This window comes from Apodemus sylvaticus, chromosome 5 (assembly GCF_947179515.1).
Source record: "Apodemus sylvaticus chromosome 5, mApoSyl1.1, whole genome shotgun sequence".
In the NCBI taxonomy this organism is placed as follows: Eukaryota; Metazoa; Chordata; class Mammalia; order Rodentia; family Muridae; genus Apodemus; species Apodemus sylvaticus.
Window position 1 is genome coordinate 32,125,588 of NC_067476.1, and position 14,938 is coordinate 32,140,525.

Genomic DNA, 14,938 nt, shown 5'->3' on the forward strand with positions numbered 1-14,938 from the left:
GAAATAAGGTACAGCAGCTCTCTGAGGGCGCTACCTAATCCTAAACATAAATGTTATTATGAACTACTACCATAAGCATGACTCCCATAGATCTCAGCACTCACATCGCTCTGGAGATCATAGGCCTGCCGGGCGTGGATGACGTCATTCTGGTCAGGCAGACACATCCACTGGTGTAGGTAGTGCCTGTAGTCAGCGTCGCTGACCAAGGTCTGGCACTTCTTGGCCAGCACCACCCCCAGCATGTCCACTGGGCTGCTGTACTTGGTCTTCCACTTCTCAAAGTCCTTCTTGTACTCCCTGTCACTCTGGATTTTGGCCACGTGCATGGACCACATCATCTTGGGGTCATCTTCGATGTTGCGGGCTCCGATATGGTGGCCCAGCTGCTTACGGTAGCCATCTTTGTATTTGTACTGAAACAAAAATGGTCATTTTTTTTTTTTAAAGTCAATGGAATGGGTTAAGGGTTTCATTACTTTAAAATCTTGTTATTTTTTAAATTGCCAGTTCTTGCTGAGAAATAGTTACCTGGATATTTTCCTATCTCTATTCTACTCTCTGGTTTAAATGCACAGCAACACTCTAGTGGGAATTCAGGTCAAGCTAAATTATCCTATATAGTCTACCAAGTGTCTGGACATGAAGGTGGTAATATGTTTAAAAAAGATGAATTAGAAATGTACACTACCTTCTCTTCATCTTTAGCCAGTAAGTCACTTACCATAAATCTTGTGATTTCAATACTACTATTTTTTAGCTGGTAGATTTTATTTCTTTTCCCACAACCCCCCTCACTGCCATCCCTAGTCTGACTCTGATGACTTTCACTCAGTCTCTTGAAATGGGTTGGACTGGACCTCCAAGTTGTATGTCCTGGGCCAAATGTGGCTCAGGTTAGTTTTCCACAAGTGGGAAAATTGCATGTACATGAGCAAGGTAGTGTTTTGGTGGCAGGGGGAGCAGCTACCTTGGTGTTCTCTGGCAAAAGCATCATGAAATTCTAATGTCACAAAAGTAATGTAGCCTACATTCTATGTTTTTCTTTTTCAGAGATAGAAGTAGTATTAAAGTTCACCATTGTTTATTTTGTTCATCTTTGTCTTTCTGCATTTCCGATAATTTCCAAAAGGGAGAGTTGGCAAACTACAGAGCAAGTTTGGGCATAGGCAGAGTTTGCTGTCCCCTACCAGGACTTTATCTGTTGGACAGTGAATACAATGTTATCTTTTAGGGTTTTCTATGCCTATGAAAGCTACATGATCAAATGTAGAGAAGAAGTTTATATAATTACAAATATAAAATATTGTGGATTATGATTGAATCTTAAACCAGTGGTACCTGGATAATAACCCTTTGGAAATAAAAATGAAGGTTTTTCTTAAAAAATGAAGTGTTTCTTTAATTTATAAGAACTGACACCTGAATGTATCTTGTCACTGTGCTACTGAGCCTGTTCCCCCAGCCCATCCATCCACATAATATCCATCTGACACTACTCACATCACTGGCGATGTCTCTGGAGGCCTTGGCTGCCACAATCGGGATGGCGTCAACACGCAGGTCATAGCCTTTCTTCTTTGCCTCTTCATTGGCCAGTTTGTACAGGCTCTGCCGAAAGAGAACAGGGCCAATGGCGATGTTATGAAGCGTACGTAATCAAGTGACTTCTGCCACATAATTTATAAAGGTTAGAGCTGGATATAATCTCAGGTCTGGTGATAGAGAAAAGCAAATGAATTCTAGTCTATTCTTCTAAAAGCATTTAGCTGTGTGTGGTGGTGTATGCCTTTAATCTCAGCACTCGGGAGGTAGAGGCAGGTGGATCTCTGAGTTCATGTGTTCTATAGAGCAAGTTCAAGGACAGTTGAGGCTATACAGAAAACCTCTCTCTAAATGAATGAATGAATGAATGAATGAAAAAAACACCCTTCCCAAAAACTATTTAGTATTGGAAACAGATGGGTATTAAACTGGGTATTAAAATTGATGTAATTTGGGGCTGGAGAGATGGCTTAGCAGGTAAGAGTACTGACTGCTCTTCCAAAGGTCATGAGTTCGAATCCCAGCATCCACATGGTGGCTCACAACCATCCATAAAGAGATCTGACACCTACAGTGTACTTATATATAATAAATAAATAAATATTTAAAAAATTGATGTAATTTATAAGGTATTTCATTATTGTAAGCTTATATGGCACTTCTATATTAATGATTAAAAACTATTGATATAGATTCATATAATCTAGTAATATAGATTGATAAAATATAATCCATACTGCTGCTAAGTGACAATGACAACAGGGGCAGCATGCACGGCTTTACTCCTTTCCCTTGTATGGCATAGGCTTCTGCTCATTTCTTCTCTATTTAACTTTTATGACAACAGCTAATATCTTTAACAGTGTTGAAAAATGAATATGAATTAAGACAGAACTTTGAGCATAGTGGACTATAATTGCAACTTTAAGATTAGATTTCGACTGGGAAAGGGAAAATCATTTGGAATGTAAACAAAGAATATAGAAAATAAATAAAAAATAAATAAAAAAGAGAACATAAATTTCAAAGAGAAAAAAAAGATTAGATTTCGAGCTGGGTGGTGGTGGCACATGCCTTTAATCCCAGCACTTGGGAGGCAGAGGCAGGCAGATTTCTGAGTTCGAGGCCAGCCTGGTCTACAGAGTGAGTTCTAAGACAGCCAAAGCTACACAGAGAAACCCTGCCTCAAAAACAAACAAACAAAAAAACAAAACAAAACAAAAGATTAGATTTTGGTTATATTAGTAAAACATGTCTATAAAATCGCACTTTCTGTGATTAACCATCTATCGTTCATGGAGTGTCCTTCCACGAAAGAACCTCAGCTCCTTTACCTCTGAGCTTTCCATGCCTTGCTCCTCTCTCTATCCCAGATGGTACAGTGATTGGTCTTCCTGCTGGGAATGGATCTGGAATCCATGTACAACCCATCTCTCTTTTAGTAACCGGTCTCCTGCCCTCTCAGAAGGGCACCATCTCTGAAGCCAAGCAGAGACAGACTGCCTATGCTGGTATGTGAGCTGAGAAACTTGACCATGATGGTTGCCTAAAGCATGCTTCTTTAACTTTCTCACTTACACTGCTGTTTAAATTAATTTTAGCAGGTTTTTTTAAAGTGGTATTTTGACTATAGTTTCTGCTTCTTTATTTTAATTCAAGACCAATGTGTAGAAAAGATGTTCATTAATAAAGACTTCTTGCCAGGACTGTGAGACTTAGCCAATTAAAATATTTAGTGAATTAAAATATTCTAATATAGTTTAACACCAGGTGACCTTGAATTCCAGGCAAATGAATATTATTAATTGGTATAAATAATGAACCACTGTTTTATCTGGCAAACTATTTAGAAGTACCAAAAAATACTTGTTGGTCTATTGGTTCACTTTAGGAATAACTCCAACATCTAAGAGACAATGTGAGTTTAGTTTGCTTACAGAATCTCATGATATGTAGCATCTGACCCGGAAATGAAAGGGGATGGACCAATGTTCACAAGAAAGAGCAACCTTATCAAGTGTCCTCATCCCCCACCACCCTGCATGGGAATCTCCAAATGGCTCTGGCAGCTCTACCTCGCTGTAGTTGATTCTGTTCTGCCGTGCCAGCATAATCTCTGGTGTATCAGGCATTACGTGAATTTGAATCTTGTCTTTGTCCCAGGCCTCTGTGTATAATCGCTGTAAAAATAAGGTAAGATGTTGAAAGGAAACCATGTAACATAGGCATTTCAGAAAGTCAAATTAAAACAGGATTATTGTTTGAGCAATTAGGAGAAATATGCTAGACTTGGATATTAGGCATTATCTAGAGGTCTGGGTCTTACTACTTGTTACCAAGACTCAAACTGAAAACAAAAGTTATTAGATTTCAAGAACAGTTTAGAAGTTAAGTATGACCCTGTCCCTTTGGGAGAACTTTGAATCTACTAGCCACTCAAGTGGGAAGGCGCTTAGGAAATCTGAGGTGGCCACCTCACCTTGTTCATGTTGAGGGCGTTGCTCTTGGCCAGCACCTGCTCCAGAGAATCCGTCACACTGGTAAATTTGAACTTGTTTGGAGGCTGGCGGTAGATGTTGTCGCTCAGGATCTCCGCGGCTCTCTTGCACTTGACCACATCCAGGGACCCGATGGGGACCCAGCCAATGCCTCTCATCCACTGGAGATCTGACTTGTACACGTTCTGGGAAAAGGGAAAGAGGCCAGAGGCTCTTCTTCATCAAGGGCAAAGAGTGACGCCAAGTCCATTTACGGTAAAGATGCAAAGGGGCATCAATAGAAAGTGACATTCTATTGTTTCATAGAAAGCAAGCTGAATGTTGCAGGCAGGTGAACAGAAGGACTATGTTCAGAAGTGAAACAGAAAGGCTTTCCTATTCACAATAAAAAATATGCCAAGTATTTAACTGTAAGGAAAGGGATGATCACACTAATATCTGTGGGTTGTGTTAATGGCTTTTATAAATAATATACACAGGACAGAATGCCAACCCAGAGCGAGAAGAATCACCACACAAGGCTCACCACAAGCTGCCGGGAAATCCTTAGCCACATGAAACATTCTGTAGCTATCAAAACCTCTACTTTCTAAGAATAATGCCAATATGTAAAAATGTTCTTAATACACATTTTAATGAAAACTTGAATGTGAAGCAAAGTGCTCTGGAAAACTCTAAGTACAGGGTTTTTTTTGGGGGGGGGTAGGTGGGTTGATCTATATTTTTGCCTTCAGTACACTTTTTCTTATATTTCAAATTATCTTTGTAAAACATGAATGACTTAAAGTGAGAAGGGATATATAATAATAAGGAAGCCTTGATGTCCCCAGAATGTGGACAGCTCACCATTCTATCCAAGATTGGGGACATTGCATATGTTACCGAGCAAGGGTCTCTGCCACTTTCCCATCCCATTCTCAGGGTAGGAGGTGTAGGGTAGGTTTGTAGAGTCATTCATCTTGCAATATGTCTCTCAGTTCATTCTCAGCTATGTTTTCTTTATGTTAAAGGTTTTTACATACCCCATAAGTATTCAAACACTACTTCCCAACAATGGTACAGAAACTGTAGTCAGCTGGCTGGGAGAATTTCAGTAGCCTCAGGAGCAGAATGGGAAAGGTGAATGGGAATTTCACAGACAAAGCCTCTGGCATCACCCTCCATGCCTGCTCAGCATGGTTAAGGAGCCACAGGCTGGCTAGCACAGTACTGCTATATCTGCAGTGGACGCTTCCTGCAGCGCGGGAGACTAGCGATGGTGACAGGAAAGCAGTTCAGAACAGGCACTTGGCAACCAATGGCCGGCAGTCTATCACTGTTGCTCGTGTGTGTGGCTGACCCTTGTTAACCACCCTTCTTCACAAACCACAAAGCACAGAACAGGTGGCTGTACAGCTCAGTTATTAACGCATAATTACTGTGGATTTATCTCATTCTCCAAAGCTCTCTGATGCTTTGTAACTGTATATAAAACACCCAGTGTTAGAAATGTGCGCCTCACACCCAAATCTGAGACAGACACCCACTGCCAATAGATGCTAGGTTTAGCCATTAGCATCTGACACCCCACACAAATGGAGCAGATGACAGCAAAACTGACAGCTTGCAAATGCAGTGGGTTCGTCATCCTCTGGGAGCAGACTGAATATCACTGGCAGTCCCATGACTAGAACTGTGGGGGAAACCAATAGCAAATTCTACAGTAATTGTATGTGTGTGGTTCCAGGGATTAGATCCAGCCCATAGACACGCTAGATAAGCACTCTACCATTGAGTCCCATCACCAGCCTTTTGGAGTAATTTTTTAAAATAAAAATTTGCTTTTTCAAAAAAAAAAAGTTAACTTCTTGAAGGCTGTAAGGAAAATTTTTCCTTTTGAGGACTCTTGATTAACATTTTGTTTAGAGTTTTGTCTTTATAGAATCAAATGTAGTTAAGAAACGGCATTTCCTTATAAGGATGCCATTTATCAACCATGAAATTTCAGCTTGAATAGACCCGTGGGTTGTATGTGAGGGTTGACCTTTTCATATAGCTTGGAGGCTCCTTTACAAATCCCATACTCACGTCGCTCTGGAGATCATAGGCCTGCCGAGCGTGGATGACGTCATTCTGGTCAGGCAGACACGTCCACTGGTGTAGGTAGTTCCTGTAGTCAGCGTCGCTGACCAAGGTCTGGCACTTCTTGGCCAGCACCACCCCCAGCATGTCCACTGGGCTGCTGTACTTGGTCTTCCACTTCTCAAAGTCCTTCTTGTACTCCCTGTCACTCTGGATTTTGGCCACGTGCATGGACCACATCATCTTGGGGTCATCTTCGATGTTGCGGGCTCCGATGTGATGGCCCAGCTGCTTACGGTAGCCATCTTTGTATTTGTACTGAAGTGAAAATTTGCAAATTAGGCTTCTATTATTAACACTTTGATGTAAAAATTTGTATGAGATCATGTTACTTTCATCATAGTCTAACTGAATTTTTCTGACGAACACCGACTCCAGCCAGCATCCTGGTCTTTATCCTTAAAGGCTGTGTGGTGAAGAAGATAGATTTCATACAACATACATAGGTGACCTCAAGTAACCTATGGTCTGGCATGAGGACACACCCTGAAAGCAGAAAGCACACACACTGGGGACATCACTCATAGGAGTCAGAATGAGGCCACTTCAACAATGGGATCCTGAAGAATTGAATCTCACACCCTACAAGTATGGCAGGAAAGGAATGCGCTTGGGAATATACTGTGTGTTTATTAAGCCAGAAAGTAGCCTAAAGAGGCTAGCTTGTACCACAAAGAGATATTCTACATCAGATCCACACATTCTGTAGTATTAGCAAATTTATATCATCACCATAAAGACTGCTTATATTGGTAAGGTTGCTATAGCAACCCATCTGGTGAAGGGCATTCTTAAGGCCATTGTGTTCTATGCTCACATGGGTCAAAAGTGGTTTTTTATTATCACAAGTTCAGTGACTTACATACTTCCTCTCCAGTATGGGCTTCCAATTTTAATGATACTGAGTTAGAAAGTATAGATGATTCAGTCGGAAGAAGCATGGTATGGTGGGAAGGAATGAGTTTGTCTAGTTTAAACTTTGCCATTTATTAAGGCTGGTTTCAATGAAGCTATGTGAATGATTCATAAGATGGAGCTAATGATAGCATCTACCACTTTGGGTAGAATATGAAGATAATGCCGAGAAAGCTCTTAGTAGAGTTCTTAAAAATATGATTTAATTATTCATCACTGTTGGCACACATCATTTTGCTGAGGCACAGACAGGGCTGATGCACAAAAAATAAAGTGCACCACTTCTAGTATAAAAAAAATGGCCTACCACTATATTTGTGAACAGTGACCCTTGATATTTATAGTGGGTATCCATTCCTCAAGAATCTGGAAGGCACCAGGATGGCAGGATAGTCTTACCTTGGGATGGGGCAGGGAAAGGGTGCGCTACACTGTATAGCCACGGGCTACAGATAAGGTGCTAGAAGCCTCCATCTCATACTGGTAAATCATAATCCCACAAGGGTGAGTTGTAATGCCAGGTGCATCTTTAAATACTAGACATTAAAACAGCATATAAAGCTAGACCCAGATCCTCAACAGGGTGTAGGCTTGTGAGTTTCACAGCAGGTTCTCCTGAGACCCCGTGATCATCCTTACGTAACTATCCCAGCCTGCAGCTCTGCTCTAGCCTTTGCTCTGCCTCTGTTCCTGAGAAATGTTTTTTTTTTTTTTTTTTTTTTTTTGCTGAAAACACACAAATCCCCTTCCCAAATAGCAACTGTCCCATTCCCTCCAAAACCAGGTTTCTGAAATTTTTCTTACAAAGGAAATAGGTTTTTGTTTTGTTGTTGTTGTTGTTGTTGTTGTTTTTCTTGGAAACACATTGTGTCCTGGCTAGTTTTAGGTCAATTCAACACAAGCTAGAATTATCTGAGAGGAGGGGACCTCAGTTGAGAGACTGCCTCCATAAGACCTAACTGTAGGGGATTTTCTGAATTAGTGATCAATTAGGGAGAGCCCAGCCCATTGTGGGTAGGACCATCCCTGGGCTGGTAGTCCTGAGTCCTTTAAGAAAGCAGGCTGAGACAGTCTCAAAGTGGGAACCAGCTCAAGGGGAGGCCCCAAGGCCAGACACTGTTACTGAAGCTATGGAGTGTTCACAAAAAGGGACCTAGCACGACTGCTTTCTAAAGACCCAATAAGCAGCTGAAAGAGTCAGATGCAAGATATTTACACCCAACCAGTGGACAGAAGCTGCTGATGCCTGTGGTTGAATTAGGGAAAAGCTGAAAGAAACTGAGGAGGAGAGTGGCCCTGTAGGAGGGCCAGCATTCTCAATTAACCTGGGCCCCCAGGATCTCTCAAACACTGGACTACCAACCAGGCAGCATACACCAGCTGATTTGATGATCAGCAGTCTGCAAACGTAAGCTACATGAACCCTTTCATCCCCAACTTGCTCTTTGGTCATGGTATTCCATCATAGCCATAGAAATGCTGACTAAGACACCCTGGATAAAGCTCTGGCTAGTCTAGTACTCACTCCATAGTGGAGGCTAGCCTCAAACTGGAGGTAGATCTCTTGCCTCAGCCTCCTAAATGCCTTACAAGCATATACCACCATGCGCAGCCTATAGAAAGTACTTCGTAAAGCTTTGACACAATGAAAATGCCACACCATGCTGCTCACAGATAGGAAGAGAACTCAGAGCTTACGTCACTGGCGATGTCTCTGGAGGCCTTGGCCGCCACAATCGGGATGGCATCACTTCGTAGGTCATAGCCTTTCTTCTTTGCCTCTTCATTGGCCAGTTTATACAGGCTCTAAATTTGGGCCATCCCCCCCAAGAGAAAGCAGTTGGTTAGATGTTGATGTTCATGCCTAAAAAACTAATAGAGGGTTTAAATAATTCATAAAACTCTCCATAGAATGTCCATTATAACGTGATTTCTGAGTTCTAAGTCTTTAGCAACAAAGAAAATACCTATGAAGATTATTACATCAGATCATCCTAAACTTTTACAATGAATTAAATAAACAAATATACATGGGAAATTTTCCAGAGAAATTAAGCTAAAACCTAAGGTGGAAGCATGTAGACAAACTGTTGTTCAAAGAAAGTAATTTACTCTCTTTGACCTGGCTTTGTGCCTGTGACTGTGGATGCTGTGTAGGTAGCAGGGATGGAGAAGAGGACTGCCTCAGCCTTCCACTTTCTGGGAGAAGTGATGAGAGCCTGGTAGCTTAGGGGACCAATTGCTGAGAAGCCAAACCACAGGAGGCAGTTTAACCACAGAGTTCAACCACGGAGACAACAGTGGTTTAAGAAGGAGTGTGTGTGTTTGTGTGTGTGTGTGTGTGTGTGTGTGTGTGTGTGTAGTGTGGTGTGTGTGTGTATGGTGTGTGTGTGTTATATGTGTGTGTGTGTGGTGTATGTGTGTGTGTGGTGTGGTGTGTGTATGTGTGGTGTGGTGTATGTGTGTGGTGTATGTGTGTGGTGTGGTGTGTGGTGTGTGTGTGCTGTGGTGTGGTGTGTATGTGTGTGTGTGGTGTATGTGTGTGTGGTGTGGTGTGTGTGGTGTGGTGTGTGTGGTGTATGTGTATGTATGTGGGGTGTGGTATGTGTGTGAGTGTATGTGGTGTGGTATGTGTGTGTGGTGTGGTGTGTGTGTGTGGTGGTGGTATGTGTGTGTGTGGTGTGTGTGTGTGTGTGGTGTGGTATGTGTGTGTGAGTGTGAGTGTGTGTGTGTGTGTGTGTGTGGTGTGGTGTGGTATGTGTCTGTGGTGTGGTATGTGTATGTGAGTGTGAGTGTATGTGAGTGTGAGTGTGTGTGTGAGTGTGAGTGTGTGTGTGTTTTACTGTGATCTAACAGGGTAGTCCCTGCAGAGGGCTGCCCTTGGGTTCTACCTTAAATGATACACTAGGCTCTAGGCTTCCACAGACTAAGCTGGTAGTCGGGGGAAGACAGAGCACAGGAAGGGCTGGAACGAGCGACCAGGGAGGAGCATCCAATGGACTGAAAAGATTTCAGAGTAGGTAAGAGTGAGCTTGGCAGTCGGGGCTAGGGCTCTAGTTGCACAGTAAGGAGCTTGCCAGCGACTGAGGCCTCATCTCCAGTACTGGTCGGGGCAGGCCAGACCTTGCTGCTTACTTCTATAGAAGTCAAGAAAAATCTTAGAGGGAGAAGGGCAATTAATTTTACAATGTGTTCTCTCATCTTAACTAAGATGAAAACAGAAAAGAATTGAATTTGTGTAAAGCGAATGGCAGGAAGGAGCCTGACTGGGCAGCCTAGGCACTCAGACAAGGGATTCTTCCCCGCCATGCTGCCCTACTGTGGTGTCTCTGGAAGTTTCCAGCAGTCCAGGTTCAAACACTCCAGAATTGCTTGAGGACTTGATATTTTCAGTTTGGGTGACCAGTAAGAGCTAGTTATACAATCACTACAACTCCAGTCTTCCTTCCCCAAATAAAATGACTTTAGACCTGTGATTCTGTCTAAAGTCTCTGAGTTACATTGTGCATAAGGATAAGGATAATAGTCTATTGATTTGTCCCATCAGAGAAATGGCATTCGGCTTGCTGGTGGCCCAAAGCCCAGAGAAAAAGATGACATGCTTCTGTCAGAATCTTGGATTCACAAGATCTCTACAGGCTTAAACCCATAGCCTCAATCTAATGGGAAAAAATTACACAGAGATGAATGTCAATCTGAGATAGATATAAATTACAAATACACACACTCAGCCTAGTGGAAACCTAGCTTAACTTTTGTCCTTGTGAACAGTCTCATCCTCATCTAAGAGGATTCAAGATCATGTATACCAGTGTTGACAGAGCAGACAGCGTGCTCCAGCAGGGGACAGAAATGCTGGCCACAGGTCCAAAAGATGAAAACCAGTTCATTTGGTCAGTCTTGCTTATAAGGCACTCAATATTTTATTTAGCTTGGAGTCACATCTCACCAGCTGAAGAAATGTCTAGGAATGTATGGATGTTAAGACTGCAAGGAGAACTTGGGGTGGGGGCCGGTTAGGGAAGGACTCTGGTGGCTATGGGTATCTCTGAGTTCAGATTGCTACTGCCAGTTTCAGAGGACTTGGGGAGTTTCAAAGAGAGAAATCCAAGAGAACCACCTTTTAATGAAAATTTCCAGAACAAATAGGTTGACTTATACAATAAGCCCCCTTTCACTAGGGATTCTTAGGGCAAAGGTGTCACGATCCTCAGTGAGGTGTCTTTCCTGGAGAGGGGCTGACCCCTCTCTCTCCCTAAGATGGCTTCTAAAATGAGGTCACATGATCTCTTGCTCCTCAGCCACAAAAAGAAACAGGCTCATTCATATATAACCCTGGCAGAGTTTCCTTCATAGTCTCTCTCTCTCTTTCTCTCTCTCTCTCTCTCTCTCTCTCTCTCTCTCTCTCTCTCTCTCTCTCTATATATATATATATATATATATATATATATATATATATATATATATTCATGGTTCTGGGATTTTAGATCATTAATTTATTTTTATACTTTAGAAATCAGAAGCTTTAACACTACAGCACAATTTAAAAGTAATATACTAGACACGGAAAATATATTTTTGAAGCTTTGCACTAGCACTAAGGTAAGTCTGTTTTTAATTTCTTTCTTTCTTTCTTTCTTTCTTTCTTTCTTTCTTTCTTTCTTTCTTTCTTTCTTTCTTTCTTTCTTTCTTATTCTTTTTATTTTTTATTTTTTGGTTTTTCAAGACGGGGTTTCTCTGTGTAGTCCTGGCTGTCCTGGAACTCACTGTAGACCAGGCTGGCCTCAAACTCAGAAATCTATCTGCCTCTGCCTCCCAAGTGCTAGGATTAAAGGTATGTGCCACCACTGCCCAGCCCATGTTTTTAATTTCTTTACCTCAAAAGTTAATAAAGAGGGGTAAAGCAGTGGTTCTCAACTTTCCTAATGCTCTGACCCCTTAATACAGTTCTTCTTGTTTTAGTGTCCCTTAACTATAAAATTATTTTTTTTTATTTCTTAGCTTTAATTTTGCTATAAATCATTATATAAGTATCTGATATGCAGATTGCTTTAGGCAAGCCCTGTGAAATGGACATTAGACCCCCGAAAGGGTTGCAACCCATGGATTGAGAACAACAAGGCTAGAGAGTTGGCTTAATGGTTAAGAGCACTGACAGCCTTTCCAAAGGACTCAGCTTTGATTCCTTCACCCATATGGTGGCTCACAACCATCAGTAACCATCAGTAACACCAGTTCCAGGGCATCTAACGCTCTCTTCTGGCTTCCGTGGACACCAGTCATGTACATGGTACATAGACAAACATTTATACACATAAAATAAAATGCTTAAAAAAAGAAAAAAAGTTGAATAAAAAAATTACTTCATCTTATGATTACTGCTGAAATCATTAATTCTTGCAATTAGTGCGAAAATTGTATCACCCTAAATGGCCACTCATCACAAAGTTTGGCACTTATAGTAGTGATTGAGAAAGGTGAATGTCGCTTTTCTCAAGAAATTAGAAAAGGTGATTCGTTACAAAGCTGCCATTCATCATTATATCACCATGGAATGATCAACAGATGTGGACAACAGCACAGATTTCTAAGCTTTGGCATCTCCCCCCACCTCACTGTAGTTGACTTTATTCATTCTCGCCAACATGATTTCCGGTGTATCTGGCATGATGTGGATCTGCGTCTTGTCTTTGTCCCAGGCTTCTGTGTATAAACGCTGTCAAAGAAGATATACATTCATCAGGAAAAACACCAATGCCTAATCAATAGGAGTTTCACAGAAAATGTATAAAAAAAGGAGACAAGGTTATGGTATTTTACATAAATTATATATTACATACATGCCATCAACTAATTAGCTCATACTAGACTATATATTTGTAATATATATTCTGATGATCTGAAAACACATAACAATTAAAAGGAAAGTGGGAATAAGTATTTTAGTGCAGTGATTATTTTCCCACAAGTATGCTACTTTACCAAAACCAAGAAATAATAACTGAAATCAATAGTAAAATATGAATACCATACTAGGTGGATAACAGATTAGAGAAATAAATGATCAAAGACAGATGTAAATAAACGTCTTATTGTGCAAAGCTCTTTTCTCAACCATCTTCCTGTATCCTGGATTCAGCTCCAGCAACCCCATGTGGCTTCCCTGACCTCTGACCTCTCACCTTGTTCATAGTAATGGCATTATTCTTGGCCAATACTTGCTCCAGAGAATCAGTCACGCTGGTAAACTTGAACTTGTCTGGGGGCTGACGGTAGATTTTGTCGCTCAAGATTTCAGTGGCCCGTTTGCATTTTTCCACGTCCAGAGAGCCAATGGGCACCCAGCCGATGCCTCTCATCCACTGAAGATCAGACTTGTACATATTCTGTTGACACACAAGTTGTCCATAAATATTTATCTCCATGTTGGGAACGCATTTTTAGCCAATGGATATAAAACCAAGTAAGAAGACTCTTAAAAATATAATTTAGTAGGTAGCACATTCAAGCACTACTTTACTTTGGATGAATGCTAAGGATTAGCATTCAAATGGAGAGCATGCTATCCCCTCACCCGCTCGAAGGCACAGGTAAGCATTGGGCCATCTAGTTAAACCTTTGTTTGTGGAATAAGTTCACTGATCCCGCCTTTATGATCATCAGCACTCACGTCGCTCTGGAGATCATAGGCCTGCCGGGCGTGGATGACGTCATTCTGGTCAGGCAGACACGTCCACTGGTGTAGGTAGTGCCTGTAGTCAGCGTCGCTGACCAAGGTCTGGCACTTCTTGGCCAGCACCACCCCCAGCATGTCCACTGGGCTGCTGTACTTGGTCTTCCACTTCTCAAAGTCCTTCTTGTACTCCCTGTCACTCTGTATCTTGGCCACATGCATGGACCACATCATCTTGGGGTCATCATGTATAGCGCGGGCTCCGATGTGGTGGCCCAGCTGCTTACGGTAGCCTTCCTTGTACTTGAACTACAAGAAGATAAAGACTGCTAGTCACCTGCTTTGACCTTTAGAAAAAGGTATTCACTAGGACAGAATTATCCTGTTCGTTAAATGTAATGATTTTCTTTGAATACATTGTACATGTTGTCTTATATTATGAAGAAAAATAAACAAAATGCTAAAAAGAAAAGGAAAGCAACTATATTTTTTACTGCACAGAAATCTTTGTGGTATGTGTGTATGAACTAATATAATTAGAATATGAGTCATAAGTTAATGGGTTTTGCCTGCCTTTTGTAATTATTATATAAGCATTTTCTATGTCATTAGAAATTCCTTATGAACATGCATGTTAATTATAGTAGGCATGTCATTATATGGTTATATATTAATACTAAGCTCTTCTACATTGGTCATTTGTTTTTAAATGTGATGAACATTTCCTATATTTTGGAAACAAAATAACAATGTATTTTTGACTCAAGGACAAAAACATGAATAGAAAATTTCAGCAATGTGAGCAAATCCACCTTTTAGAGAAAGCAACGATTGAAAAAGGGATGGTATCAGGGTATGGAGAGATGACTAAAGCACATGTGTATGTTTCTTTTAAAATGGCCTCGTGTAGCATGGTAGCTCACACCTTTGATCCCCACACTTGGGAAGCAGAGGCTGGCAGGTTTCTGAGAGTTCAAAGCCAGCCTGGTCTACAAAGCAAGTTCCAGGACCGCCACTGGCTATTACAGAGAAACCTTGTCTCAAAAAACCCAAAACTAAACAAAAGAAAATGGCCAGGATTAGCCCAGAATAATCTAATAAAGAAAACACAGATCTTCAGTCAGGCACTGGAGGCTAAGACAAGCACATGGCCCATGTGGATGGCTGGAGTTTGTGCGACATATCC

The 14,938-nt window shown here is 41.4% G+C and overlaps 1 protein-coding gene across 2 annotated transcripts in view; it reads right to left on the reverse strand.

Moving 5' to 3' along the window:
- Positions 1–14,938, reverse strand: part of Neb (nebulin) — a 193,761-nt gene that overhangs the window by 99,851 nt on the left and 78,972 nt on the right. The window contains exons 59-67 of one of the 2 annotated variants that reach the window (XM_052182469.1): positions 13,750–14,061; positions 13,262–13,465; positions 12,691–12,795; positions 8,778–8,885; positions 6,111–6,422; positions 4,025–4,228; positions 3,621–3,725; positions 1,504–1,611; positions 105–416 (exon numbers count right to left, since the gene is read on the reverse strand). In XM_052182469.1, the coding sequence (XP_052038429.1) occupies positions 105–416; positions 1,504–1,611; positions 3,621–3,725; positions 4,025–4,228; positions 6,111–6,422; positions 8,778–8,885; positions 12,691–12,795; positions 13,262–13,465; positions 13,750–14,061 (1,770 nt within the window). The remainder of the gene's footprint in view (positions 1–104; positions 417–1,503; positions 1,612–3,620; positions 3,726–4,024; positions 4,229–6,110; positions 6,423–8,777; positions 8,886–12,690; positions 12,796–13,261; positions 13,466–13,749; positions 14,062–14,938) is intronic. The other variant, XM_052182470.1, reaches the window with a different exon arrangement.